Genomic DNA, 26,892 nt, shown 5'->3' with positions numbered 1-26,892 from the left:
TGTATGGTTGTCATTGTCATCTGCTGTCCCTGTTGCTAAGCAGCATTTCGCTGGAGCTCCTGCTGAGAACGTTAGCTGCTGCCTGTCAGCTCTGACTGAGCTTGCCTGTTTAATGGGAATTGTGTTCCTGATTTCTGTCCAAGCCCTTCGCTCCTTAGTTCACTGACCCTGTGTTACTTGGCAGGACGATTTGTTCCTCTTGTGTTTATCTGGTTTCTGAAGACTTCCTCTTCCAGGTCTGTTTCTGTCTTAGGGTGCTGGGTGGAAGGGAGAGTGGTCTAAAAGCTGATGGACTGAGCTTCTGCACTAGCCTCATTCCTTCCCAATTAAGGAGCGATAGTGTTGGGCTGGTGCAGCAGGTGAGGTGGCTATTAACTCACCCTTCGCACAGGTTAGTTCAAATGTTCCAGAACAAAAAATACCAAACTGTCCTTTATAATTTCACTGCTAGTAAAAATATTAGATATTATTTTGAAGCACATATGCCCACACTCACATGCGTGCACACACAAAGAAAATATATTATAAATTGTTTAGTTGATATGATTAGGATGAAGATTTTTTATATAAGAAAAGCATATAAAAACCAAAGAGCTATCATAAAAGCCCTATACTCTTGAATTTCAGTTGGAAATCCTAGGTAAATGCATGATTAATGTTTTTCTTTTTAGATAATGGATATTTTTCTAGTGTCCACTCTCAGTGCTGGGAACAATGGGAGTCAGCAGCAGTAGTGCCCTAGCTCCAGAGTGGAGTCTATAAGTACTGTTTTCTACTCAAAGTGTTCAGAGCTCTCTGGGATAAAGGCTGATTTGAGGTCTAGGGCGAAGATTGTACATTAGAAGCTTCAAGGCAGTTTCATGAGCCCAGGCACAAGGACGCTATCTGAATTTAATGGGGTCGTGGCAGTAGCAGCCAGGAGCCACCTTTAAAGGACTCTGGTTGCAACACACAGCACAACTACAGCATTCAGAGGAACAATGGCTTCAGTAGACACATCAAAGACAGAAAATGATTTTAAAAACCTCCCAGGATTCTTTAGAGATTGTTAGGGCATTTGGTCTGTATTTTATAAAATCGATAATCAAAGGGAATGGAGAAAGCATTTGTCTTGCCTTTCCTGTAACAATTAGGTTCCAGCTCAGTCAGATAAGCAACAAAGGGACATTTTTCTCCTTAGGGAAATCACAGGGCTGGCGGTGTGGATTAGACAGTAGTAGGCTGCTTGCCCTGTAGGACGATCACAGCCAAAACTATTAAAAAAGAACTAGAGAATTATATTTTGCAAACCTTTATGAAATAGATTTAGTTAACGATCACCATTGTCTGCCAAAATGGTTAGAAAGGCTGTGGATAGAAACTTTATGTGTTAGTCCCAGAATACCAGGGAAACTGTTTCCCCCATATTATATAATGTTCAAGTTTGAAATATTTTTCAGTAATTCTATTTATTTTTGTTTTTTAAGCAATTTATTTTTATTTTTTAAGTGTGTGTGTGCACACACATTATGTCCTCGTGTGTACTTAGGTATGTTACCTGAGCACAGGTGACTGCAGAAGACAGGAGTTAGTTCCCTGGATCTGGAGTTACAGGCAGTTGTGAGTCAGCTGCCATGAACACTGGAAACTGACGTGGGGCCTAGAAGATGAGCGGGTGCTCTTTACTACTGAGCCATCTCTCCAGTCCCTTGGCAGATTGTTGTTGTATTGATTGATTGATTAATATTTTGTCTTTCTGAAACAGGGTTTCTCTGTATAGCCGCGTCTGTCTTGGAACTAGCTCTGTAGATTAGGCTGGCCTCTAATTCATAGAGATTCACCTGCCTCTGCCTCCTAAGTGCTGGAATTAAAGGTGTTTGCCATCATCACTTGGTTTGGTTTCTGAGACAGTGTCTCACTATGTAGCCTTGGATGACCTGGAACTTGCTATGTAGACCAGGCTTGCCTAGAACTCACAAAGATCCTCCTGCCTCTGCCTCTCCATTGCTGGGATTACATTTGTGTACCAGCATACCTGACTCTGTGTGTGTGTAAAACATTAATTATACATATTACTGAAAAATATTTATTTATTGAAAGAATTTTGTAGTGAATACCTTGTACCCACTTTCTATATAGATGTTGCCATCAGAATTTTATTATACTTTATCGCATCTTTACTCATGATTTTATTTCTCTGTATCTCATTTTTCATGTACCTTTCAGGGTTAATGCAGATAGCGGTGCATAGGGACTGTGCTAAATATTTTGGCATGGACAGATTGGTCTTATGTCACCATTGAAGAACAGATGTGTTGTGTGCCCCCATATGCCAGATCCACAATGTGAAAATCTACAGTGCATGTGTTTCTGTTTCTTCATCAAATAAATGGCATTAAAAATAAGAAAAAAAGAATCAAGCTGGGTATGGTAGTGTACGCCTTTAATCCCAGCACTCATTAGGCAGAGGTAGGCGGATCTCTGTGGGATCTCTGTGAGTTCAAGGCCTGCTTGATTTACGTAGTGAGTTCCAGGAGGAGTTTTGTAGCGAACCTGACAAAAAAAAAAAAANAAAAAAAAAAAAAAAAAAAAAAAAAAAAAAAAAAAAAAAACCTAAGTAAATAAACAAACAAATAAGGGAACCAGTACTGGGTTTAGATAAATTAAATGACTGGGGGATTGGAGAGATGGGTCAGTCAGTTAAGTGCTTACCATCTAAGCATCATGTTTGAGTTTGGGTTCCCAACATCCATTTAAGAAGCTGGCTTGGAAGAGAACATCTGCATCCCCAACACTTGTGAGGTTGGGGGAGGGTGGTGAAGATAAGCAGATCTCCGGCTCTTATTAGCCAGCCAGTCTTCCAACTGAGATACCCTAACTCATAAAGTCAAAAGCAATAGAGGAAAATACCTAAAGCCCCTCTCTGCCCTTAGCCTGTATGCAGACAAATACACACATAAATTTTAAAAAATTATAGGCAGATTGTGGCTAGGCATGATGGCATACACCTTTAGTGACAACATTCAGGAGGAAAGGGCAGGTGTATCTCTGAGTCTGAGACCATACTATGTATGTCCTGGCATACATAGAGAATTAGGAGTGTTACAAGTGAGTCAGGGCTATACAGTGAGATGTGTCCCAAAAAGAAAGGAATTACATGAGATATTTTTGTAACAGTTGTGGACCAGGCACTAGGAGATATTAAAGAATTGGGTATAATAGCATGGTAGTAATGTCAAAACCAAATCTCCTTACCTGTTACAAATGCATACTGAAGTACCTATTAACAAAAAAGTAAGTATTCAGTAGAATGTATTGGAATGGCATATTATCTGTGTTATGGTATATAGAGAAACAAGGCATGCAATGGGTCTGTCTACAAATGGGGTTCTGCACCAACTCTCAGGTTCTTTCATTCTGTGACCACATATTGAGCTATGTGCTATCTAACTTTTCTAGGTACTGGGGACACAATGCTAAACAGACATGTATCTGCATTCATGGGGCTGACATTCACATAAGTGGAAATAATAAATAAGAAAGCAAAGAATGGAGCTGGGGAGATGGCCTAGCAATTTGAGAGCACTGGCTGCTCTTTCAGAGGACCTGGGTTTAATTCCCAGCTCCCACAATTGGCAGCTCCCAGCTGTTTGTAACTCCAGCTCCAGGGGATCTCACACCCTCATACAGACATACAATGCAGGCAAAACACCAATGCACATGAAATAAAAATAAATAAATCATTATATAAAAAAGAAAGCAAAGAATATCATTTGGTGATAATTTCATTATGAAATGTGTCAGATGGTGATCATTTCTGGAGAAAAATAGAGCAAGGAAAAGGGCTGGTAAGTAGGTGGCCATGGAGAGCCACAATGAGAGATGACTTCTGAGTACAAACCTATAGCCAGGGAAGCTGGGAGCTATTGAGATGTCCAGATAAAGGAAGTATGCCCCAAGTGTGTCAGGACCAGCAAGGAGCCCAGTGCCAGTGCAGGGGAAGGAGCAAGCCTCCTAGTCTGCCCTTGCATGCTACTGAGCTGGATCACTGTAACCAGTAGAGTAGAAATGGTTATTCGTGATATTTTTGTTTTCCCTTTTTAGAGATTAATTTTGTGTGTGTGACATAAGTAACACAGACTCATTGCAAAAACAAAGCACAAAAGTGCCTAATATAGCTGGGGTGGTGGTTGACGCATGCCTTTAATCCCAGCACTCGGGAGGGAGAGGCAGGCAGATGGATCTCTGTGAGTTCGAGGCCAACCCGGTCTACAGAGTGAATTCCAGGACAGGCTCCAAAGCTATACAGACAAACCCTGACTCAAAACAAACAAACAAACAAACATCCAAAACCCAAAACATACAAACAAAAACACAGCAGTGCCTAATATAAAGACAAGGTATTGATTGACCTGTTCTCCCTGGAAACAATAGACAAGCATCAGCAGAGCTTTCTCTCCATAGTTTCTCTCCATAGCCCTGCCTGTCCTGTGGACCAGGCAGGGCTCAAACTCAGAGATCCACCTGCCTCTGTCTCCTGAGTGTTGGGATTAAAGGTGTGCACCACCACTGCCCGGCTCTCCTTTCATCTTTATTTGGGTTCCAGTGATCAGACTCAGTTAACTAGCTTGTACGACAAGTACTTCTCTACCCGCTGAACCGTCTTGCCAGCCTAGAGGCTTATTCTTGCTCAGTGTTGAACTCAGGGAACTCTGACTGTGGGTGGGAGCTGCACACTGGAAAGCAGGAGACTTATTCCCATGGTTGTGTCCTATCTCATCTCTCCCCGCCTGCTTGTGGTTCTACTGAGTCAACCGCTTAGAATTCCTTTACTCTTTAATAATAACATTAGGTATTTGCTGTTTACCAGGCTCCATCCTGAACACATGACGGCTATTAACTCATTTAATCCTCTTAGTGATCCTATGGAGATGTGTAACTTGCTGACAAAGTGCTGACTGTTGATTTCGTGCATTTCAGCAGCCTCCTGAGATGCTGAACTCTAGAGCTCTGACTTGGGTGGTAGTAGATTGAAAACTCCCCTGAATTCCAAGAGGCTTCAGTCACTAGGACCTCTTCTTGGGTTGGCAGCCCCATCCCAATCACAGCAGGGTAAGCTGCTGTCACAGGGGTGTTACAGGAAGGCCGTCGGCCTGGACATTGGAGTCATCCAGCACTTGGGAGGAGCATCAGAAGTTCAAGCTCATCCATGGCTACACAGTGAGAGGCCAGCCTAGGCGCAATCAGACCCTATTTCAGTGTCCTCCCGACAAACACCAAGGAAGTTTAGGATATTTTGCTGATGCCATACATTATTACCTGGCCATTACTTCATAGTTAATAGTTCCCAGGTTCTTTAATAATTCTTTTTCTTTTTTTTCTTTTTTTCATCCTATGATGGATAAGGAATTTCTTTTTATTCTTTGAAATTTTCACACATTTATGTAATGTATTTTGATCATATCCATCCACTGCTCCCTTCCTCCAGCTCCCCCAGTGCCCACTGACCTTGTGTCTCTCAGTTTCATGTTCTCCTGGTTTTTACCCGTTTGCTTTGTTTTTTCATGCATTCAAACAAAAAGCTTCTTCCCTAAGAATGGGATCATATTATTTGTTTTTCAACCCCCTTTTATGGCCTTTTGATTTTATTGTTTATTTGTTTGTTTTCATTTTTTTTTTTCCAAGACAGGATTTTCCCCTGGTTGTCCTGGAACTTGCTCTGTAGACCGGTTAGCCTTTAACTCAGAGGTCTGCCTGCCTCTGCTTCCCAAGGGCTGGGATTAAAGGCGATCACTACCATGCCTACTTCCAGCCCTTTTCAGACAGTACATAATGGGTTGGGTGAGACGGCTAAATGAATAAAGGTGCTTGCCACCAAATCTCACAGCCTGAGTTCAGTCTCTGGAGCTCATTTGGTAGGCGAGAACAGATTCCTACAAATTGTTTTGATTTCCACACACATGTGGTGTGTGCGTGTGCATTCACACAAGAATAAACAAATGTAACAATGTTTGTTTTTGTTTGTTTTTTTTTCGAGACAGGGTTTCTCTGTGGCTTTGGAGCCTGTCCTGGAACTAGCTCTGTAGACCAGGCTGGTCTCGAACTCACAGAGATCCGCCTGCCTCTGCCTCCCGAGTGCTGGGATTAAAGGCGTGCGCCACCATCGCCCTGCTGGCACCAGATCTCATTACAGGTGGTTGTGAGCCACCATGTGGTTGCCAGGAATTGAACTCAGGACCTTTGGAAGAGCAAACAATGCTCTTAACCACTGAGCCATCTCTCCAGCCCCCCAAATGTAATGTTTTTAACATTAAAAAATAAATTAGAAAGAAACTTAGAAAAAGCTAGCTCCAGCAATTAAACAATTCTTGTGCTAACATAGAAGCTAAATAAAAACAAGGTACACTTTAAAAACTTTTCAGTAGCACAACCAGGTGACCCAAAATGGTATATAAATCAGTAACATCTCAGGGTTAGAGAGGGAGGTAGAAGTTGTCAGCATTGTTTCTGTGCATGGAACGTTTAAATAACCTCCCCAGTTTTCTGCCTTGTCCCAGAAGACAAGTGTTAACAGGCCATTCTCCCAGCTTTAAGCTTGCAGTGAGGATTCTAGCACACCATGTGATTTGTCCAGAGAGTTAAGCATGCAACCTTGCATAGTGTTTAGAGGCTTATTACAACCTATCTCAACCTTCCCATTTACAAAATGATATCTCCCCTTTGAGCCATTAATCCTGAATATACACGTGTGCATGAGTACGTGCGTGAATGTGTGTCTGCTGTTGTTTGTTCAGAGATGTTTGTGCTAGATGATTATACCAGGCTCTGTTCAGATGGTGCTGACCAAATTAATTCCTTTGAAAGGTTATTGATAGCCTACACTATATAAAATCTTGTGTATGAACTACCTTAAGTCTATAGAAATATTGAAACTTAGAATATGACTGAATCATTTATAGATTGATGGAAGACACTGGCTTATAAATAAAATTGGGTATTGTCTTCCATATTCATTGATTATTAGAATTAAGACTGTCCGATGTGGAACTGAGGAAACTTTCTTCAGGTAACATTTTATAAATGGTCAGAAAGTAATATTTATTTTTATATATGTATTTTATCAAACACATATATCTAATATGTATATATATCAAATGTGTATATATATCAAATATATATCATATATCTATATTTATATGTGTGTGTGTGTAGGTCAGAGGGTGACCTTGGGCATTGATTCTTTTTCCCTTTCTAGCTTGATTTTGAGGAACGATATTTTTTGCATTTGCTGCATATGGTCCAGGCAAGCTGTCCTGTCAGGTTTCAGAAACCTTTCAGATGAGACTCTTTCACTCTGTATGTTCCTCATGTCCCTGCCTCCCATGCCACTGAAGGCATGCTGGGGTTACAGACGTATGCTACTGTTTCCAGCTTTTACAGTGGGGTCTGAGGATCTGAACCCAATCATCAGACCTGCATGGCAAGTGCTTTTGCTCACCTAGTCATTTCCCTGGCCCACAGTTTATTTTTTATTTTATTTATTTACTTATTTACTTTCTTAATTTTTTTGTTTTGTTTTTTGTTTTTTGAGATAGGGTTTCTCTGTAGCTTTGGGGCCTGTCCTGGAACTAGCTCTTGTCGACCAGGCTAGCCTCAAACTCACAGAGATCCTCCTGCCTCTGCCTCCCGAGTGCTGGGTTTAAAGGCGTGCACCACCACTGCCCAGCTATCTTTTTGGTTTTTTGAGATAAGGTTTCTTTGTGTATCCCTGGCTGTCCTAGAACTCATTCTATAGATCAGGCTGACCTCAAACCTGGAGATCCACCTGCCTCTGCTTCTTGAGTGCTGGGTTTAAAGGTGTGCACCACCATTGCCCAACAAAAATTTTTTTGAGATTTTATTTATTTATTTATTTATTTATTTTATTTTCTTTGGATTTTCGAGACAGGGTTTCTCCGTAGCTTTTTGGTTCCTGTCCTGGAACTAGTTCTTGTAGACCAGGCTGGCCTCGAACTCACAGAGATCTGCCTGACTCTGCCTCCCGAGTGCTGAGATTAAAGGCGTGCGCCACCACTGCCCGGCTGAGATTTTATTTTTTTATGAGTATGTTTGTTTGCCTGAATGTACATATGTGTGCCATGTGTGCAGTCTCCACAGGGCCCAGAAGAGAGGGCATTGGACTGGGACTGGGGTTACAAACAACTACCATGAGGGTGCTGGGAATTGAACTTAGTTCCTTTGGAAGAGCAGCCAGTGTTCTTAACCACTGTGCCATCTCTGCAGACCCCAGAGTTTATTTTATTTTATTAGATTTTATTTATTTATTATGTCTACAGGATTCATGCCTGCATGCCAGAAGGCACCAGATCTCATTGTAGATGGTTGTGAGCCACCATGTGGTTGCTGGGAATTGAACTCAGGACCTCTGGAAGAGCAGCCAGTGTTCTTAACCTCTGAGCCATCTCTCCAGCCCCCAAGAGTTTATTTTTAAGAGTAGTTTTAGGTTCACAACAAAATTGAGAAGATACAGAGGTTTCTCGGGTATCTCCTTTGTTTACATGTCTCTGACCTTTCCATTGCTGCCACAGAGCAGTGCCCTTGTTAGACTTCTTTATCTCTTTGTGTGTGTGTGTGTGTGTGTGTGTGTGTGTGTGTGTGTGTGTGAACATGCATAGATCTCTCTTGAGGACTTAACTGCTAGGCAAGCAGTCTCTACCCCTGAGCTACATTCCTGGGCCCCTTTGTTGTAATTGATGAATCCACATGTACACATCACTGTCACTCAGAGTCTATAGCTGACATTAGGATTCACTCTGGGGGTTGTGTAATTACTCATGTCTACCATCCTCGTGTCCTAGGAATAGACTCACCATCGTATCTGTCCTCTGTCCTCTATCTAGTCATCTCTTTCTCACTTGTATCCTTTCAATGGGCTTCTACACTTTGTAGCATTCTCCTTACTAATATTCCTCATGGTGTTTCATGGCTTACTAGCTCATTTATAGTGTTGACTCATTTCCTGTTGTCTTGACACATCAGTTTATTTATCCACTTACCTTATGAAGGACATCTTGGTCATCACTAAGCTTTGGGAATCATGATTAGAGCTGCTGTAAACAACCAGGCTTTTCCGTGGACTTAAGTTTCTACCTCCTTTGGGTAAATACCAAATGTGCTGGCTGGGACAAGGGAGAATTCTCTTCTTATAAGAAAAGAGTTCTTGGGACTGGATTTATAGTAAAGCCCTTGCCTTGTATTCTGCAAGGCCCTGGGTTTGCTTGACAGTTCTGAATTTTAAAAAAGAAAGAAAAAGAAAGCCAGTAACAAAAACCTATAATCCCAGCACTTAGTAGGTAGAAGAATTAGGAGAATCAGTCATTCATGGCCATGCTCAGCTGTGTATCCAGTTGGAGGCTAGCCTGGGCTATATGAGACTTGCATCTCAAATGACAAGTAGAGTATTTGTCTAGCACACAGGAAGCCCTGAGTTTGATTTCCTCACATAAATTGGGCACGGTGACATATACCTGTTAATCTAACACTTGGGAATTGAAATCAGGAAGAAGAGAAGAAGTCCACGACAATCTTTAAAGATATAACAAGTTCAAGGCTCACCTAGGCTATATGAGTATATAAGTCTGTCTCAAAAAAAAAAAAAAAAGAAAAAGAAAAGACTTGATAATATGCATATAAAATACTTAGAAGCTTCTGCATTGCTAAGGTCCTGAAGGTGCTGGGTGGAGTAGAGAGCGCTATATCCTCATGCAATGTCTGCTCCATCTTGTCATTTGACTGTCACTGTATCTTTCCAAACATCTTTTTTTGTTTGTTTTTTTGAGACAGGGTTTCTCTGTAGCTTTTGGAGCCTCTCCTAGAACTAGCTCTTGTAGATCAGGCTGGCCTCGAACTCACAGAGATCCACCTGCCTCTGCCTCCCAACTGCTGGGATTAAAGGCATGTGCCACCACTGCCTGGCTTCTTTCCAAACATCTTATATAAACTGGCAAATGTAAAACAAGTCAGAAAAGTATAGAGCACCACTCTTGCTACACAGAAGCAGCCAGTATGTTCTCATGATCCTGAACATGATAAGACGTAGACATATGTAGACATAAGACGTATGGATTTTACATTTGTTTCTTACCCCATCACTGATGCTAATGCTAATTTCCTTCTTTGGTAGGTAGTGGACTTTGTAGCAGCAACACTGCAGAGGGCGTGCGCAAGTCTGGCTCATCAGGCAGAGAGCACTGTGGAATCTCAGACACTGAGCCTGTCAATGGGGCTGGTGGCTGTCATGCTGGGAGGGGCTGTTCAGGTGAGTTGTAGGTATGAGCGAAACTTGAATTTTTGAGTAGGGACGAGAACCTGCTGCCTTTCGTCCATACCTTCATGGACAACAAGAATCGATACTGCACTCAGGAGAACCAGGATGACCAACTTGGGTTGTTAATGAGTGTTATCTCTAACATAGAATGCCACTTCACATTGACCTGCCAGCATGTCACCATCAAATGAACAGGGCTCTTTCCTGCATAGAACAAACTTGTTTTGGAAACTTTGAGTGTTTTGTGCCTGAGGCAGACGTTCAGTTCTCTGACTCCAAAGAGTTGGTGGGAAATCCTTAGCAACTGCTTGGCTGCTCAGATGGCACCTGTTTTGCACGGTTCCACTTAGCTCAGGACCCATCGTTTAGCCCATACAGTGCAATATACTCAAGCCTGCTGTCAGTCATTTTTAAGAGTTTTGTTTTGGCCAGGTGGTGGTGGCGCATGCCTTTAATCCTAGCACTCGGGAGGCAGAGGCACACGGATCCTCTGAATGCAAGGCCAGTCTGATATACAGAGCGTGTTCTAGGACTGGCTCCAAAGCTACAGAGAAACCCTGTCATGAACTTCCCTCCTCCCCAAAAAGAGTTTTGTTTTGTTTTGTTTTTGTTTGAGGCAGAGTCTCATGTAGCCTAGGCTGGGCTTGAATTTAATATGACATTGATGCTATTCCTTCCTGCCTCCCAGGCATTAGGATGGTAGGTGTGCACCATTATGGCCAGCTTAGTTTATGTGGTTTTTACATAGTTAATTTGTAGTTTTTAAAATCTATTTCTAGGGGGCTGGAGAGATGGCTCAGAGGTTAAGAGCACTGGCTGCTCTTCCAGAGGTCCTGAGTTCAATTCCCAGCAACCACATGGTGGCTCACAATCATCTGTACTGAGATCTGGCACCCTCCTTTAGCGTGCGGGCATACATCGAGGCAGAATGTTGTATACATAATAAATAAATCTTAAAAAAAAAATAAAAAAATAAAATCTATTTCTATTTTTAAATTGTGTGAGTGTGTATGTGTGTGTCTATGTGTACACGAGTGCGGGTGCCTGCTGAGGCTAGACGATGGTGTCAGAGCCCCTGTGAGCTACCTGATGTGGGTCCTGGGAGCCAAGCACACAGGTCCTCTGCAAGAGCAGTCCACTGCCATCCTTCCAGCCCTAACATATAATTTTTAATTTATTCATTCAACCACTATTGACTGCATATTTGACACATGATAGATCTGAGAACATAGCAGTGGACAAGACAGACGTGGCCTATAGCTCACGCCATAGTCCAGGAAGAGAGGCACACCCAGAATGACCATTTTAAAATATGATTAGAATCGAATGGAATGCCCCAAAAAAGAGGGAAGGGGCCACAAGAACATAACATCTAAGCGAGGCTGAGAGATCTTCAGTGAGCGAAAATATTCCACTAAGACCTGAAGGAGGCATAAGTGTTTGAGTGTGGCGTGCATGGAACAGGTGGAAGAATCCTTTCAGTTAAGGAAACTCGTGGCAAAGGCTCAGAAGCAGAGAAAGCTTGGTTTTTTTGAGCATTGATGGAAAGCCAGCGTAACTGAGCTGCAGAGCCCTGGGGACAGCCCTGGCAAAGGCTAGAGCACGCTGGTCAGGTGACACAGTAGGTTAGGAGGCTGCAAGAAAGCAGGACAGTCTCAGAACAGGTTATGAAATCAGACTCAACAACCATGAGCAGGAGCCCCTGGGAATGCATTTTGAGTCTAAGCATTCAAATCAGATTTGATTCTTGATGGATTAGAATTTGCCTTTCTCTTATTTTTTTGCTCTGTGCTTCTGGAGATCAAACTCAGGGTCTTTCACTCCCCCCTGTGCTCCATCTCCAGCCTTCTGAGAAGCATACCCGGCTAGCCTGTGTCCCAGACTACAGCCTTGTTTCAGTGTCGAAAGGTGGCTCCCTCCTGCCTGTTCTTAAGGAGAAAAAGACTTTATCTGGGCTGGTTGTCAGTGCAAATCCCATTTCTTACTGGATTTCCTTAGCATTCCTAATTTTATATTTCACATGTCATTTGACAAAATAAGTTTGGCTTTGGTTCCAGAGCCATATTAGATGTGACAAGGAAGGGTTCACAGATGGAATAGCTTAAGTTGAATTGTTAGTGGATTTAATTAGCTTAGTTGAGTTTTGTTTTTCTTGTTGAATATTAATTTTGATAGTCTATACATTGAAAGCCTAGCTTGTGTGTGTGTGTGTGTGTTGTAGTTTAGTACTTATTTCAGACAATATAACACATGGACAATGAACCACAGAGCTCTCCCATATCCCTTCTAGAAGCTTCTTCTTGGAGGCTGCTGTATTCACTGGCCAGGCCTGGCTTGTGGCGTTTGGACAGCACTTGCCTGTCCCTGCCCTGCTGTGAGCCATCCTGATTCCCTTGACTCTGCAGTTTAAGTGAACTCTTTACTTATGCCCCAGATTTGCTAAATTTTTGTTTCCTGCTTGATTAATGCATTAATAGGTTTTTTTTTTTTTAAAGATTTTATTTATTACATATACAATACAGTATTCTGCTGCCATGTATGCCTGCATGCCAGAAGAGGGCACCAGATCTCATTTTAGATGGTTGTGAGCCACCATGTGGTTGCTGGGAATTGAACTCAGGACCCCTGGAAGAACAGTCAGTGTCCTTAACCTCTGAGCCATCTCTCCAGCCCCGAGACAGGGTTTCTCTATAGCTTTGGAGCTAGCTCTGGAACTAGCTCTTGTAGACCAGGCTGGCCTTGAACTCACAGAGATCCGCCTGCCATTTATAAGTTTTTTCCCCTGTTCTTTTGAGACAGGTTTCTCTGTGTAGCCCTGGCTGTCCTGGAACTTGCTCTGAAGACCATGAACTCATGTCTTGCCTCTGTCTCCTGAATGCTGGGATTAAAGGCATGTGCCACCACACCTGGCAAGGGCTTCTTTTTTACATTTTATTTTAGATTTATTTTATTTTATGTGTATGAATATTTTACCTCCATATATTTATATGTACCACATGTGTACCCAGTGCCCAAGGAGAAGAGGGTTTTAGGATTTCCTGGAACTGGAGTTTGGATGGATCTGAGCCACCACATGGGTGCTGAGAATTTGAGTTCGGTTCTCTGGAAGAGTAACCAGTGCTCTTAACCACAGAGCTCTCTCTCTCCAGCCCTGCAAAAGCTCTTTAGTAATGCTAGGTTTTGTCTCGTATTCACAATAAAATCACACTTGAAAACTGGGGGTAGTTGACTACTGTCACTCTGAGTCTTTGCTTTAGAGCCTGGAACACCATGCTCTACATACTCCCTGTTAGGAGTCATTGTTTTGGCTAATGAAACAGAACCTAACAGCATCGGGCCTTTCTTCATTCCTTTCTAAGTCATGTAATTAAGGTGACTATTAAAACTTCACGTCCGGGAAGAGAGTTAATTTGGAGAAAGTGCAGGTTTAAGATTGCTAACAAGACGACTGTAATTCCATACTCACTTTCTAAATTCCAGGCTTGGTCATCAGTAAAAGTAGCACACTGGGGAGTCTCTCCTGTCCCCTTAGGTTAGGGAGCAGTTTCTGCTTGATGTTGCAGAGCTGGTGGGCCCACTGTTGCCCTGGTTGGTGAAGCTGAATAGACCATTCTAGCCTTAGGATACACTGAAGCCATATTGTGCCAGGGTAGCAGTGGAATGTATTGCTAAAGGCTGGACTCCTAACCTTTAAGCCCGGATGTTTTAGTGAGGTTCATTAGTTAGATACCAAAGGTGTATCTTTTCTCTAAAGGGACAGTCGTCTTTAGCTGTTTAGGTCTTCTTGTGTCTTTCCTTTCCCTTTGTTCCTTCCATTCATTCATACTTTCTACCTTTCTTTCTTTCCAAAGGCTATTATTGCTTAATAGTAAAAGAAAGTTTCCCTAAGGACTATAGAGATGCCTTAGAGGTAAAGAGCTCTTGTTGCTCTTGTAGCATGGTTCGTGGCACCCACATGGTGCCTCACAACCATCTATAACTCCAGTTCCAGGGGACCTGATGCTCTTTTCTGGTCTCCAGAGGCACTGCACTCCTTCACTGGACTGGACATGCTCTCTATAGAAGATCATTCATTCTTAATTGCTGTTGTCACTCGAGCAGGCATTTCCTGCTTTCTGGTCATTGTTAATAAGCCTGCTACAGCAGCTAGTAAACAGCATGGATGGATGGACAAATGGCAGGAAGAAAAAAGAAAGGAGAAGAGTATTTTTAGGTAAGGAGGCAGTTTTGTTTTTTTCTTATTTTTTCTCTTCTTTTTAAATGTTTATCAAAGGGCATAGGCTTTTAAAAGTTTAAAAATATTGCCCTTTCCCTTACTGGGCAATTCTCAGATATCAGTACACCATGGATGTGTGGGGAACATTTGTCATGTGTTGCTGCAGGAGAAGAAGACCACACATAGTGTTTTCACGGGCATTTTTGTTTGTTATTTCCTAGGAAGCCTAAATGTTTCTCAGAATTTCAAGCATTTATAGGTAGGTGGTCATTGCCTGTAAAAACCCTTATTTAGAATGCACAGTACCTTCAACCAGGACCCTGCACAAGCTAAGATACTGCTATATACCATTTGTACATCAAAGCTAAAGGAAGATCCTAGGTGTCTTGCTCTCTCACTCTCTGCCTATTCCCTTGAAGCAGAGTCTCTCCTTGTCTCTCCCTCCCAGCTCTGAGAGCAGGCACATGTGCAGCCATTCCCAGATTTTACATGGCTGTTGAGGATTCAAACTCGAGTCCTCGTACTTACTCAGTGAATGCTCTTACCTGCCGAGCCATCTGCTCAGTCCCTAATTTTACATCTTTTCAGAAAATGATCTTTCAGCATCAATAATATGACTCAGCAGACAAAGGCACTAGCTACACAAACCTGAAGACCTGATTTTAATCCCTTAAACTCTTGTAAAAGGGGAGGAAGAGAACCAACTCCACAAAATTGCCCTCTGACCTACAGTTGCTTGAAGAGGCACTGTGCCCCACAGCAATACACATGCACAAATATATAAATTTTTTTTTTTCGAGACAGAGTTTCTCTGTGGTTTTTGGAGCCTGTCCTGGAACTAGCTCTTGTAGACCAGGCTGGTCTTGAACTCACAGAGATCCGCCTGCCTCTGCCTCCCGAGTGCTGGGATTAAAGGCGTGCGCCACCCGCTTCACAAATACATTTTTAAATGATCTCTTAGTTATATAAAGACTAGTTGTCTGCAGTGCCTTCTGCATTTGAGATTAGGCCATCTAAATATGGAATTATCTTCATTGTGTTCATTTATAAACGTTGTTAAAGATATTCAGAGTCTTATTTCTGTTGTTACCAGTGTCCTGCGAAGGTTTTTTTTTTTTTTTAATTTGCTTTAAACTATTACAGATTTGATGTAAATGCTTCCAAGAACATCTAGCCAGGTATGGTGGTACACACCTTTAATCCCAACACTTGTGGGGCTGGGGGCAGAGGCGAGGAAACGTCTATGAGTTCAAGGCCAGTTTGGTCTTCCTGGTGAGTTCCAGGACCGCCAGTACTCTGTAGAGAGACCCTGTCTCAAAAAACAAAAAACACCGGGCAGTGGTGGCGCATCCTGTGATCCCAGCACTCAGGAGGCAGAGACAGGCAGATCTCTGGGAGTTCAAGGGCAGCTTAGTCTACAAAGCAAGTTCCAGAACAGCCAGAGCTCTTACATGGAAAAACCCTGCTTCTGAAAAAGAAAAACAAACAAACACCCAACAAAACAAAAAGATATAGAATCTTTCAGGACTGCCAACACCCAAAAATCTAGTAGAAATAAGTATTTTTTAAGAGTCCTTTATTACTTATTTATATGTGTATATAAGAGTATATATGCACATGTGTGTACATGTGTGTACAGAGGCCAAAACAGGGTATGAAGTGTCCTGTATCATTCGATTTATTGCTTTGAGACAGGATCTCTCTGCTATGCTAGACATCAGGGAGCCCTAATAATCCTCCTGTTTCCATCCTACCTGGAGCTAGGATTATAGGTGTGCATGGAAAATGCAGTTTCTGTGTGGATGCTGGGATTCGAACTTTGGTCCTCTTGATTATGCAGCAGGTGCTCCTAACTCAGGAACCACCTCTTCAGTCCCAGGAAGCAGTATTAAAGGATGGTTTTTAGGCAAAATGTAATTTTCTTTTGTTTTTGTTTTGTTTTGTTTTGTTTTGAGACAGGTTTTCTCTGTAGCTTTGGAGCCTGTCTTGGTTCCAAATTTTGTAGACCAGGCTGGCTTTGGACTCATGAAGATCTGCCTTTCTCTGCCTCCTGAGTGTTAGGATTAATTAAAGGTATGCACCACTACTGCTCAGCTAAAATTTAATTTTTATATTCCAAAATATGACTTTTTGTTTATTTTATTTTATTTTTTTGATACAGAATCCCAGGCTGTTTTTGAATTTATGTAGCCCTAGCTAGTCTTGAACTCAGGGTAGCTCTCCTCCAGACTCCCCATTGTGATGACAGACATGAACCACACTGCCTGGCCTGTAGCGTCTTCACTTTACACTGTGTTCTGGTTTGTGATTCTGGGCATTCTTCTTAAGTGTCTGTTTCAAATGTAGGAACTAATTGGCACTTTATCTCAGGGCTACTGTTATGTGTGCTTGTTAACTTAGAAAAGTGCCTGTATGTGGACGGTGTTCAATAAATGTTAGCTGTAATTAGTTAGCAAATAGTTCTTCAGTGTTTGTCCTTGCACTGTGCCGATTGCACCATGAACATGCCATGATTGTTACTCCTTATATTCACTTCTTAACATTTTACACATTCATTTTGACTTACTGTTTTTAAATTTTCATTTTATAGTTGAAGTCAAGTGATTTTGCAGTCCTGAAGCAGCTGCTGCCTCTGTTGGAGAAGGTCTCTAATACATACCCTGACCCTGTCATCCAAGAACTCGCTGTTGATCTCCGAATTACCATCTCTACTCACGGAGCCTTTTCCACGGAGGCTGTCAGCATGGCTGCCCAAAGTACCCTGAACAAAAAAGACCCGGAATGGAAAATAGAGCAGCAACAAACCAGTCATGACACACTCACAGAAGTAGCTCCAGACCACCCGAAACAAGAGCAGGACCCTCCTAAAACAGACCAGGAGTCTCATGAGCCTGGCATTGCGGCAAGTCAGCCACATAGAAACATAACCTCAGAACAGTTCCAGGAGGTTCTCTTATCAGCCTGTGATCCCCAGATTCCAACCCGGGCTGCTGCCCTGCGCACTCTTTCCCGCTGGGTAGAGCAGAGAGAAGTGATAGCCCTCAAGGATGAAAAGAAGCTTCTCCAGGTGAGTAGAACACACTGCCCTCCATGTGATGACACGGTGCAGACAGCAGCCCAGAACAGACATTCATTTCAGGGGCTTTGTTGAGACAGGATTTTACTGTGGAGCCCTGGTTGGCCTTGAGCTCACAGAGATGCACCAGTCTCTCTGCCTCCTGAGTGCTGGGGTTAAAGGTGCATGTCACCATGACCAGCCTAACTCAGATATCTCTTAAACACTGATCATGTATCTAGCACCATCCTGGGTTATCCTCCAGGAATTTATATTGTTGAGAGGTCAGATTGAGGTAGGAAGGGTGTAGAAGACCACATGGGGCTGCTCAATGGAACGTGGATGGAGTGCCAGCATTTTTATGTATGAGCAATGTGGTGGGTAGTCAGAGAAAAATCTGGGAGAGGTTGATTTTTATATGTCTTGAACAAACTGGCCAAGTGTGGGCGTGTAAAAGACAGGCAGTGGGCCAGCATGAACCAATTCACAGAGATGGGAGGATACCCATCCTAGGTAAGCCTCACCTTGAACTGGATCTCTCTTTAGAGGGGCGCTGGATCTAATTGGCTCTCCTCTACTCTTTTGCCTCCTTCACAGAAAAAAAAAAACTGTCTTGATGTTCTAAACTAATGTAGCAGAGTGCATATTGCTTAGATAGGCCCTTTCCCTTTTATGGAGGTCTTTGGGACTTGAATGTGAGGTACAGTAAGAACAAGGGACCTGGAAACTACTGCCTAGGACCCAATCTCAGCTTCCTGGCAGCACCTTGAACCTTTCTGAGCCTTGGTAGTAATGACAGTGATCTAGCTATTTGTCTAGCCCTTGGACTGCAAATTATAATTCTGATGGAAAACATCTATTTTAGTTAGTATGATACTGGAAGTACTGTATAATAACGTCTGCTCTTTGTTGAACAAGTCATGTACCTTACTGGCACTGTCTCTTATTCTCACAACTTCGATATTGTGTTATCCTCATCCTACAGATAAAATGCAGACATATGCCAAGGATTTTCTGTCAGGGAAATGATACTGAACTCAGAAATCTTCTTTGAGTAACTATTAGCCCCCAAGGATCCTGTGGAATGCTAGTTTAGATAATGCATGTTGGGACCACCTTTGGAATTTCCTTTACCTGCATTTTATCTCCATCTGCTGTGTTCACTAAGTTTTGCCAATTATTCTTTACGAAGAAGTTCATAAAATATATCCCTTATTTGTGATTTGTATGTATGTGTGTGTGTGTGTGTGTGTGGCATGTATGTGTATGCAGGTGTGGAGGCCAGATGTCAACTCTGGGTGTCCTCCTCTTCCACTCTACGTCTTATTTTTGAGAGAGTCTCTCACTGGACCTGGAACTCACCAACTGGTTAACTGGCTGCCTAGCAAGCTTCTGTGATGCTCTGTCTCCACCTATCAGTGCTGCACTTTGCAAGATGATGCTGAAGAACCTTAGTCTTCACACTTGCTCGGCAGGCACTTTACCCACTGACTCATCCCCAGCCCCTAGTCCTCTCCTGTTTTTTTTTTTTTTTCTTTTTTTGAGACAAAGTCTCAGGTAGACCAGGCAATTCTTGAACTTGGTACGTAGCCAAGGGTGATCCTGAGGCCCAGATCTTCTTGCCTCTATCTCCAAAGGGCTGGGATTGCAAGAGTGTCCCATCATGCTAGACTTAATTTTGAATTTTTGAAACAGGTACTCATGTAGCCCAGACTGATCTTCTACCTGTACCTCCCAAGTGCTGGGATTACAGGTATGCACCACTACACTCTTGTCCTTTTTATTTTTTAAATTAGTTTTTGGTTATCTTGCAAGAAAATGTGGGGTTTTTTTTTTGTTTTTTTGTTTGTTTGTTTGTTTTTGTTTTTTTTCGAGACAGGGTTTCTCTGTGGTTTTGGAGCCTGTCCTGGAACTAGCTCTTGGAGTAGACCAGACTGGTCTCGAACTCACAGAGATCCACCTGCCTCTGCCTCCCAAGTGCTGGGATTAAAGGCATGCGCCACCACCGCCCGGCAAGAAAATGTGTTTTATTGTAAAATTTTTGTATGCCCACATTATTGTATTTTATTTATTTATTTAGTTTTTTTTTGAGATAGGGTTTCTCTGTATATCTCTGGCTGTCCTGGAACTCACTCTGTAGACCTGACTGGCCTCGAACTCACAGAGATCCTCCTGTCTCTGCCTCCCTGAGTGTTGGGATTAAAGGCGTGCACCACTACTACCTGATTGTATTTTATTCTTATTTGTCCCCTGCATTTCTTTTCTCATTGCTATGACAAAACACTTGACAAGCAATTTAAGGAAGAAGGGATTGATTGATGGTTCATAGTTTGAGAATACAGTCCATGTTGGCAGTGGATGGCAGGGGACAGGTTTGAGCCACCTTGTGTCTGAAATCAGGAAGTAGAGACAGGTGAATGCTCAGCTCCTTTTCTTCTTTAAAAAGAACAAACAAACATGTTTTTGTTACATTTAAATTTTTATTTTGTGTGGTGGGGTGGGTGAAGTGTGTGGGCCCCACGGTGAGTGTATGGTGACCAGAGGACAAATGGTAAGGAGCCGGTTTGCAGGGCTGGATTCAGATGTCTCTCAGAAGCAGCCGTCTCTGCCTGTTTCTAGCTCACTGACTTCCTTTCTTCTTCTTCTTCTTCTTCTTCTTCTTCTTCTTCTTCTTCTTCTTCTTCTTCTTCTTCTTCTTCTTCTTCTTCTTCTTCTTCTTCTTCTTCTTCTCATGAAAAAAATCCCTTTTATTTTTTCTTTTTCTTTNTTTTTTCGAGACAGGGTTTCTCTGTAGCTTTAGTGCCTGTCCCGGAACTAGCTCTTGTAGATCAGGCTGGCCTCGAACTCCCAGAGATCAGCCTGCCTCTGCCTCCCGAGTGCTGGGATTAAAGGCGTGCGCCACCACCGCCCGGCTCCCTTTTATTTTTTTATTGGTATTTATTGAGGTCTACATTTTTCTCTGCTCCCCTCCCTGCCTCTATCCTTCCCCCCCTTCAATCCTTCTCCAAGGTCCCCATGCTCCCAATTTACTCAGGAGATCTTGTCTTTTTCTACTTTCTACTTCCCATGTAGATTCTATCTATGTAAGTCTCTCTTAGTGTTCGCATTGTTGTCTAAGTTCTCTGGGATTGTGATTTGTAGGCTGGCTTTCTTTGCTTTATGTTTAAAAACCACCTATGAGTGAGTACATGTAATAATTGTGTGTCTGGGTTACTCACTCAAAATAGTGATTTCTAGCTCTATCCATTTTCCTGCAAAATTCAAGGTGTTATTATTTTTTCTGCTGTGTAGTACTCCATTGTGTAAATGTAACACATTTTTCTTATCCATTCTTTGATTGAGGGGCATTTAGGTTGTTTCACGGTTCTAACTCCTTTCTTCTTTTGATTCAGTCCAGGACCCCAGCTCGTGGAGTAATGCCACCCACAGTTAGGGTGGGTCTTCCACCTCAATGAACCCAGTCGAGAAATTCCCTTATCGATGTGCCCAGAGGTTTGTTTCTGTGGTTACTAAATCTCATCAAGTTGGCACTCAGGATTAGCTATCATACCTCCCACAGCTGTCCTCCCGGCCCCACTCCTGACCCTTGCTGACTCCGTTCTTCCCCGAGACGAAACCCGTGCTTTCATGGTGTGTTTGTTTATAACCGTCTCTTGTTCCTCCTTTTCTCTTCCTTTTGGACCTCTTGCCTTAGTTAAGGTTTCTATTGCTGTGACCAAAAGCAACTTTGAGGAGAAAAGGATTTGGTTTTCATATCCTAGGTCACAGTCCGTTTAGGGACGTCAAGGCAGCAGCTCAAGGCAGGATCCGGGAGGCAGGAACTGAGGCAAAAGTTCTGCCTGCTGGCTTGTTCCCCTTGGCCTGCTCAGCTAGCTTTCTTATAGCACCCAGAACCACCTGCTCAGGAGTAGCACCACCCAGAGTGTGCTGGGCCCTCCCACAAAATGCCCTCCAACTTTGCCTACAAGACCAATCTGGTGATGGACATTTTCCCAATTGCAGGTCTGTTTTCCCATATAACCGTAGCTTTTGTCAAGTTGGAAAAAAAAAAAAACAAGGAAAGAAAGAAGAAAATAGCAGTGAGGACACCTGTCAATTCTTTTTCTGTGAGGTCTTTAAAATATTTCTTATATTTAATTCTCATAGCTCTGACTCTGTATTGTTTCCCTCACTCCATATGCAGCCCCAGTGTCCTCCAACCCAGTCATCATCGCATCTGGTCTTCAGCTCTCCCTCAGTAGTGTAGACACCAAGCATGAAGTTGAGACCAGATTCTGTTGAGCAAAAGACCCTGAGTGGTCCATGAGTAGGCACTCCTGCCTTCCCTAGACAGCAAGCAGGAGGAATTTGAGCACATGCTCCGTGTTAGGGTCTAAATTTAACATGCATCATAGTGTCCCTAAGTAGACCGTACTGCATTTGACACCCTGATAAGTGCCTCCTTTGGGAAAGAATGAGAGTAGTTTGTTAGCAGTGTCAATCACAGGGCTACAATTTGCAGGATTTTTTAAAAAAGTGGCATAGACATGAAATTGCCTCTGTAATAAATCCATCATCTCTCCCTTGCGACCCCACGTGCTGGTAGCTCAGAGGACAGGATCACCTGTGTTGAAATGTGGTCCACCATGGGCCAGCACAGAAAAGTGTTGAGGATTCTTCTTAAAAAGGTTTATGGATATTACTGTGTGTGAGCATGATGTATATAGAGTGTGAGTGTGTCACACACGTGCTGCTGTGTGTCTGTGGAGGTCTGGGAGTGTAAGTGTGGGCACACATGCCGCAGTGTGTCTGTGGAGGTCTGGGAGTGTAAGTGTGGGCACACATGCCGCAGTATGTCTGTGGAGGTCTGGGAGTGTGAGTGTGGGCACACATGCTGCAGTGTGTCTGTGGAGGTCTGGGAGTGTGAGTGTGGGTACTCGTGCTGCAGTGTGTCTGCGGAGTCAGAGGATAACTTTGGTAATTGGTTTTCTTCTATTATCATAGGACCCAGGGACCAAATTCAGGTTCCCAGGTTTGCATATCAAGTCTTTATCTGTTGATTATGCTTATATGTGTTGATTTCTATAACTAGTGCTGATATATACTTGATAACTTCAAGAAGTTTCTCCCCCTAATTTCCCTCCCCTCTTAAACTGCTAAAGAAATTGGACTTCAAGCAAATAAACCATTTTCCTCACATGATTGGTTCTATGTCAGACCAGTTTCTACCAAGAAGAGCATGTACTCCTCAGAGATGGTGGATAAAGGGCTCCATGTCTTTTTGCTCTTTGAGAATCATCTTACCCTGTTTTGTGCTTCCAGATATTCTTGGAGAACTTGGAGCATGAAGATACTTTTGTGTATCTGTCTGCAATTCAGGGTAAGCTATCATGGACCAAAGAGGGCATCATGTTTACTTGAGGGATACAACCACCAGATATGACTGTTCATTTTGTCCATCTTTCCGCTTCCTACGTGGGATACTCTGAGTGATAATAATGGCATTCTAGTGTTTCCATAGGGTTCTTAGAAAGTTTCAATGTCTCATAATGATGAAGTTTTATGTTTACTTTATCATTCTATAGATTAATGCCATTTCCTTGGTTGAGAGAGGTAAAGAACTCATCCGTAAACTCTTGCAATGTAACCTTTCATGGGGCCAGAGAGGTGGCTCAGCAGGTAAAGGCACAGGCCTAAGCCTGAGGCCTGGAGTTCCACATCCAGGATCCATGTGGTGGAGGGGAAGAGCTACAAGTTGTCCTCTGATCTTCATGGGACACACATGGGCATACACACACACACACACACACACACACGCCACAAGGTTTTGAGTTTTCAAATGTTTTTGGTTTCATTTTAATGGTTTTTGTTTTGTTATTTTTGGTGATTTTTTTTCTGGTTTTGTTTTTGGTGTGGGGAGTCGAGACCTAGGGAGTAAATCTAGGTCCTCACACATTCACAAGTAAGCACTACCCTCAGCTTCAGGTATTTAATATTTTTATTAATATTTCTTCATTTAAAAAACCACACACGCACGCACACACATACACACACACACACACGCATACACACATGGGGTGGAGAGATGGCTCAGCACCTGAGTGCATACTGTGCCCCTGCATTCATGTTAGGCACCTCACAATGACATGTAACTCTAGCTCCAGAGGATCTGATGCCCTCTTTTGGCCTCTGTGAGCATTGCATATATGCAATACCCATACCCATATACACACAAATAAATAGTAAAAAATCAAGACACATATGGGGCCATATGTGGTGACATACATCTTTAATATAGCATTCAGGAAACAGAGGTAGGTGGATCTCTCTGACTTCCAGGCCAGCCTGGGTCTATAGAGTGAGTTTCAAGACAACCAGAGTTACAGAATAGGGAGACCCTGTCTTCAAAACCCTAAAAACAAACAAACAAGCGTATATAGAGCAGGAATATAACTCAGTGGTAGAGCATTTGCTTAGCATGTATAAATCTCCCTAACACTGGGGAGAAAACATGGAAATCATTTTATTTCTTCTCTGAGGTTCTTTGTTCTCCACACTTCTATTGGTTTATAGATTCCAGAACCAGAGGAGAATAGAAAGTTAGGCACCCTTTCCAACAGGATCAGAATCACAGTGAGAAAGCTAGAGTTGCCTCAGTTTCCTTTGATGCAGAACTGAGATTCTGGAGGCAGACTGCCTAAGTACACTGCTTCTCAGCTGAACAGGCTTTGGCAATGACATTAGGCCTCTTGGGCTCCAGCTTCTTATCTGTTAAATGGAACTCAGTGTGTGCATTAGTTATTTTTCGTCATTGTTACAAAATACCTGACAAAAAAAGCACCTTAAGAAAGGAAGTGTTGCCAGGCAGTGGTGGCGCACGTCTTTAACCCTGGCACTCAGGAGGCAGAGGCAGGCGGATCTCTGTGTTCAAGGCAGCCTGATCTACAGAGGGAGTTCCAGGACAGCCAAAGCTACATAGAAAAGCCCTGTCTTAAAAAGAAAGGGTAGGGGAGAGGAGAAAGAGAGAAAGGAAAGAGAAAAGGAAGCATTTGTTCTGGCTCACAATTTGAGAGTATAGTCCATCCAGGTGGGGAAGGCATGGCAATAAGCAAGAGAGGATTGAGGGAGACAAAATGACCACCCCAGAGGCAAGAGGACAGCTAGGAGAGTTGAGAGTTTCCAGAGAAGTAACTGACCTGCAGCTGTGGAGGTCAGGCAGGCTGGGGCTCACGCAGGTGCAGAGACTACAGCCATGAAGTGACACTTAAGGAAACCAGAGAAACCAGTGACTGCAGAACCCAGGACACCTCTAAACATAAGCCTCAGACACCAAGTCACTTGTGTTTTTTCAAGGAGATGGTTTTCACAGACTTTCTTGTCTGTTTTTAGGTCTGAGTTTTTGAAAGTGGTGTGTCGTTCTAATGTGGCAACATTCTGCCTGGCAAAGGCTCAGCTTATTAACCCATTGATCTCATTAGCCTCTGGGATCCCCTATAAAAACTGCAGCTGTTGGTGTTGCATGTGTTTTTGGTGGTTTTAATTGGTGTGCTAATCAGTTAGTGATGAATAACAGGTCAGGTAGGGGGAGGTGGAATTTCTGTTCTGCCTCCCCAAGATGGACAAGATGTTTTTGGTGTCAGTTATATGTACTTAAAAGCCAAGGCCTTAAATGAATTCCCATTAAGAGAAGCAGGAGGTGAATTTTCCCACTTGTGTGTTACTTGCACAGGCCCAAGTTACTCCAAACATGCTGTTCTGGTCGTTTGTAATAAGGGTACTAGAGAGTACTCTGGGGAGCACTTAGTTTTGGGGTCTGTGAATGCATTTTAATCTTTCTTTTTCTCAATCTGCCTGCATGACTCTATGGATACTTCCCACTCAACTCAGTGATAGTCTGGGTTTTTTTTTTTTTTTTTTTTAAATATATTCACCAACTCTGTCTGCAGTCCAGGCAAAGAGCAGAGAGGGGCTGAGTATTCATTCCCACAGTAGATATCTCTTCTTGTCTTATTTAAGAATTCCTGCTACATGTGTTACCTGTTCATGTAGCAGTCTAAGAACTAAATCCCTGAATAGTTAAACTTGACTTTGTGAAAAGATGTCTGCATATCTGCTATTCATACCGGGCAAGTGCTGGAGCTAGTAGCTGCTGCAGATAGGAAGCTGTGTATAAAGTTGCTGAGTTCCCTACTGAGGACAGGGGCACACACCTTTAAAGCTAGCACAGAGAAGCAGAGGCAAGTGAATCTTTGTGATTTTGGGGTCAGCCTGGTTTACAGAGTGAGTTTGAGGCCAGCTGTGGCTACTGAGTGACAAAAAAAATCAAAAATTTTTTCAATGATAAGGAATTGTATACAAAGCAGAAGTCCTGTCTTTCCCAAAATAGGAGTTAAGACATGTCTGTGATTATCCCTTAATGTGTTGAGGGTTAAAGATTGTGTGTGTGTGTGTGTGTGTCTGTGCACATGTTTTGCACTTGAGGGTATACAAGCATGCATATGTATACAAGCATGTATGTGGAAGCCAGGTGTTGGCACTGGTTATCTTTGTTGATTACTCTTACTTCATTAACTAAAGCAGCTAGCTGAACCTGGATTTTTCTGATTTGACTAACTAGTCAACTCACCCCTGGGATTCCCTCTGCTGCCGCCTAACTGCTGGGATTACAGGTAGCTGCCATCTCCACCCAGCTTTTATGTGGGTTCTGGGGATCCAAACTCTGGTCCACATGCTTGCATGACAAGTATCTTACCTACTGAGCATCTCCTCAGCCTGCACTGTAAGACTCTTAAGGGCATGTCGCTCCATTGTGATGAATGTGGTAGACACATGAGTAATGTTCTTCAGTAAGCTCTTGTAGCCAGACAGTTTAGCCAGCTACAAATCTGCTCAGATGTCCTCGAAGTCATGTACTTGAAGAACAGTCTACATTTCAGAGGTCCCAGTGATCCCTCTGAGTGTCAAAAGAATCTTTGGCTATGTTGGTGTTGTTTTGAAGATCATTAGGATTGAACCCAGGGCACACTCTTAGGCCCAAAATGTCTTTGGATAAAACAATTATAACAAACAGGAAGAAAGAAGGAAGGAAGGAGGGAGGAAGGGAAGGAAGGAAGGGAGAAAGAAACCTATACACTGAGCCAAGACATGGAGGTGAAAGTATGCCATTGTGTAAAGGAAGGGATAGACATTTTGACATGCCCAGACAAATCACACCCTTTTCCACCCTCTTTTTCTTTTCTTTCAAAAGAGCCAAAGGGAACCAAGGCACAAGGCACAGAAGGGGGGCGATGAGTGTATATACACGATGACAAGATTTTTAGTTTCCAACTGAGCAGA

At 42.8% G+C, this 26,892-nt stretch overlaps 1 protein-coding gene across 1 annotated transcript in view; it reads left to right on the top strand.

Moving 5' to 3' along the window:
- The window catches only part of Tango6 (transport and golgi organization 6 homolog), a 159,178-nt gene that overhangs the window by 43,181 nt on the left and 89,105 nt on the right, over positions 1–26,892 (top strand). The window contains exons 12-14 of the mRNA XM_050144150.1: positions 10,163–10,297; positions 17,113–17,589; positions 22,879–22,936. Of these exons, the coding sequence (XP_050000107.1) occupies positions 10,163–10,297; positions 17,113–17,589; positions 22,879–22,936 (670 nt within the window). The remainder of the gene's footprint in view (positions 1–10,162; positions 10,298–17,112; positions 17,590–22,878; positions 22,937–26,892) is intronic.

This window comes from Alexandromys fortis, unplaced genomic scaffold (genome assembly GCF_014885135.2).
Source record: "Alexandromys fortis isolate MF-2015 unplaced genomic scaffold, M_Fortis_MF-2015_v1.1 scaffold_1, whole genome shotgun sequence".
In the NCBI taxonomy this organism is placed as follows: domain Eukaryota; kingdom Metazoa; phylum Chordata; class Mammalia; order Rodentia; family Cricetidae; genus Alexandromys; species Alexandromys fortis.
Note: the sequence above shows the minus strand (reverse complement) of the source record. Positions and strands in the feature narration are given on the sequence as shown.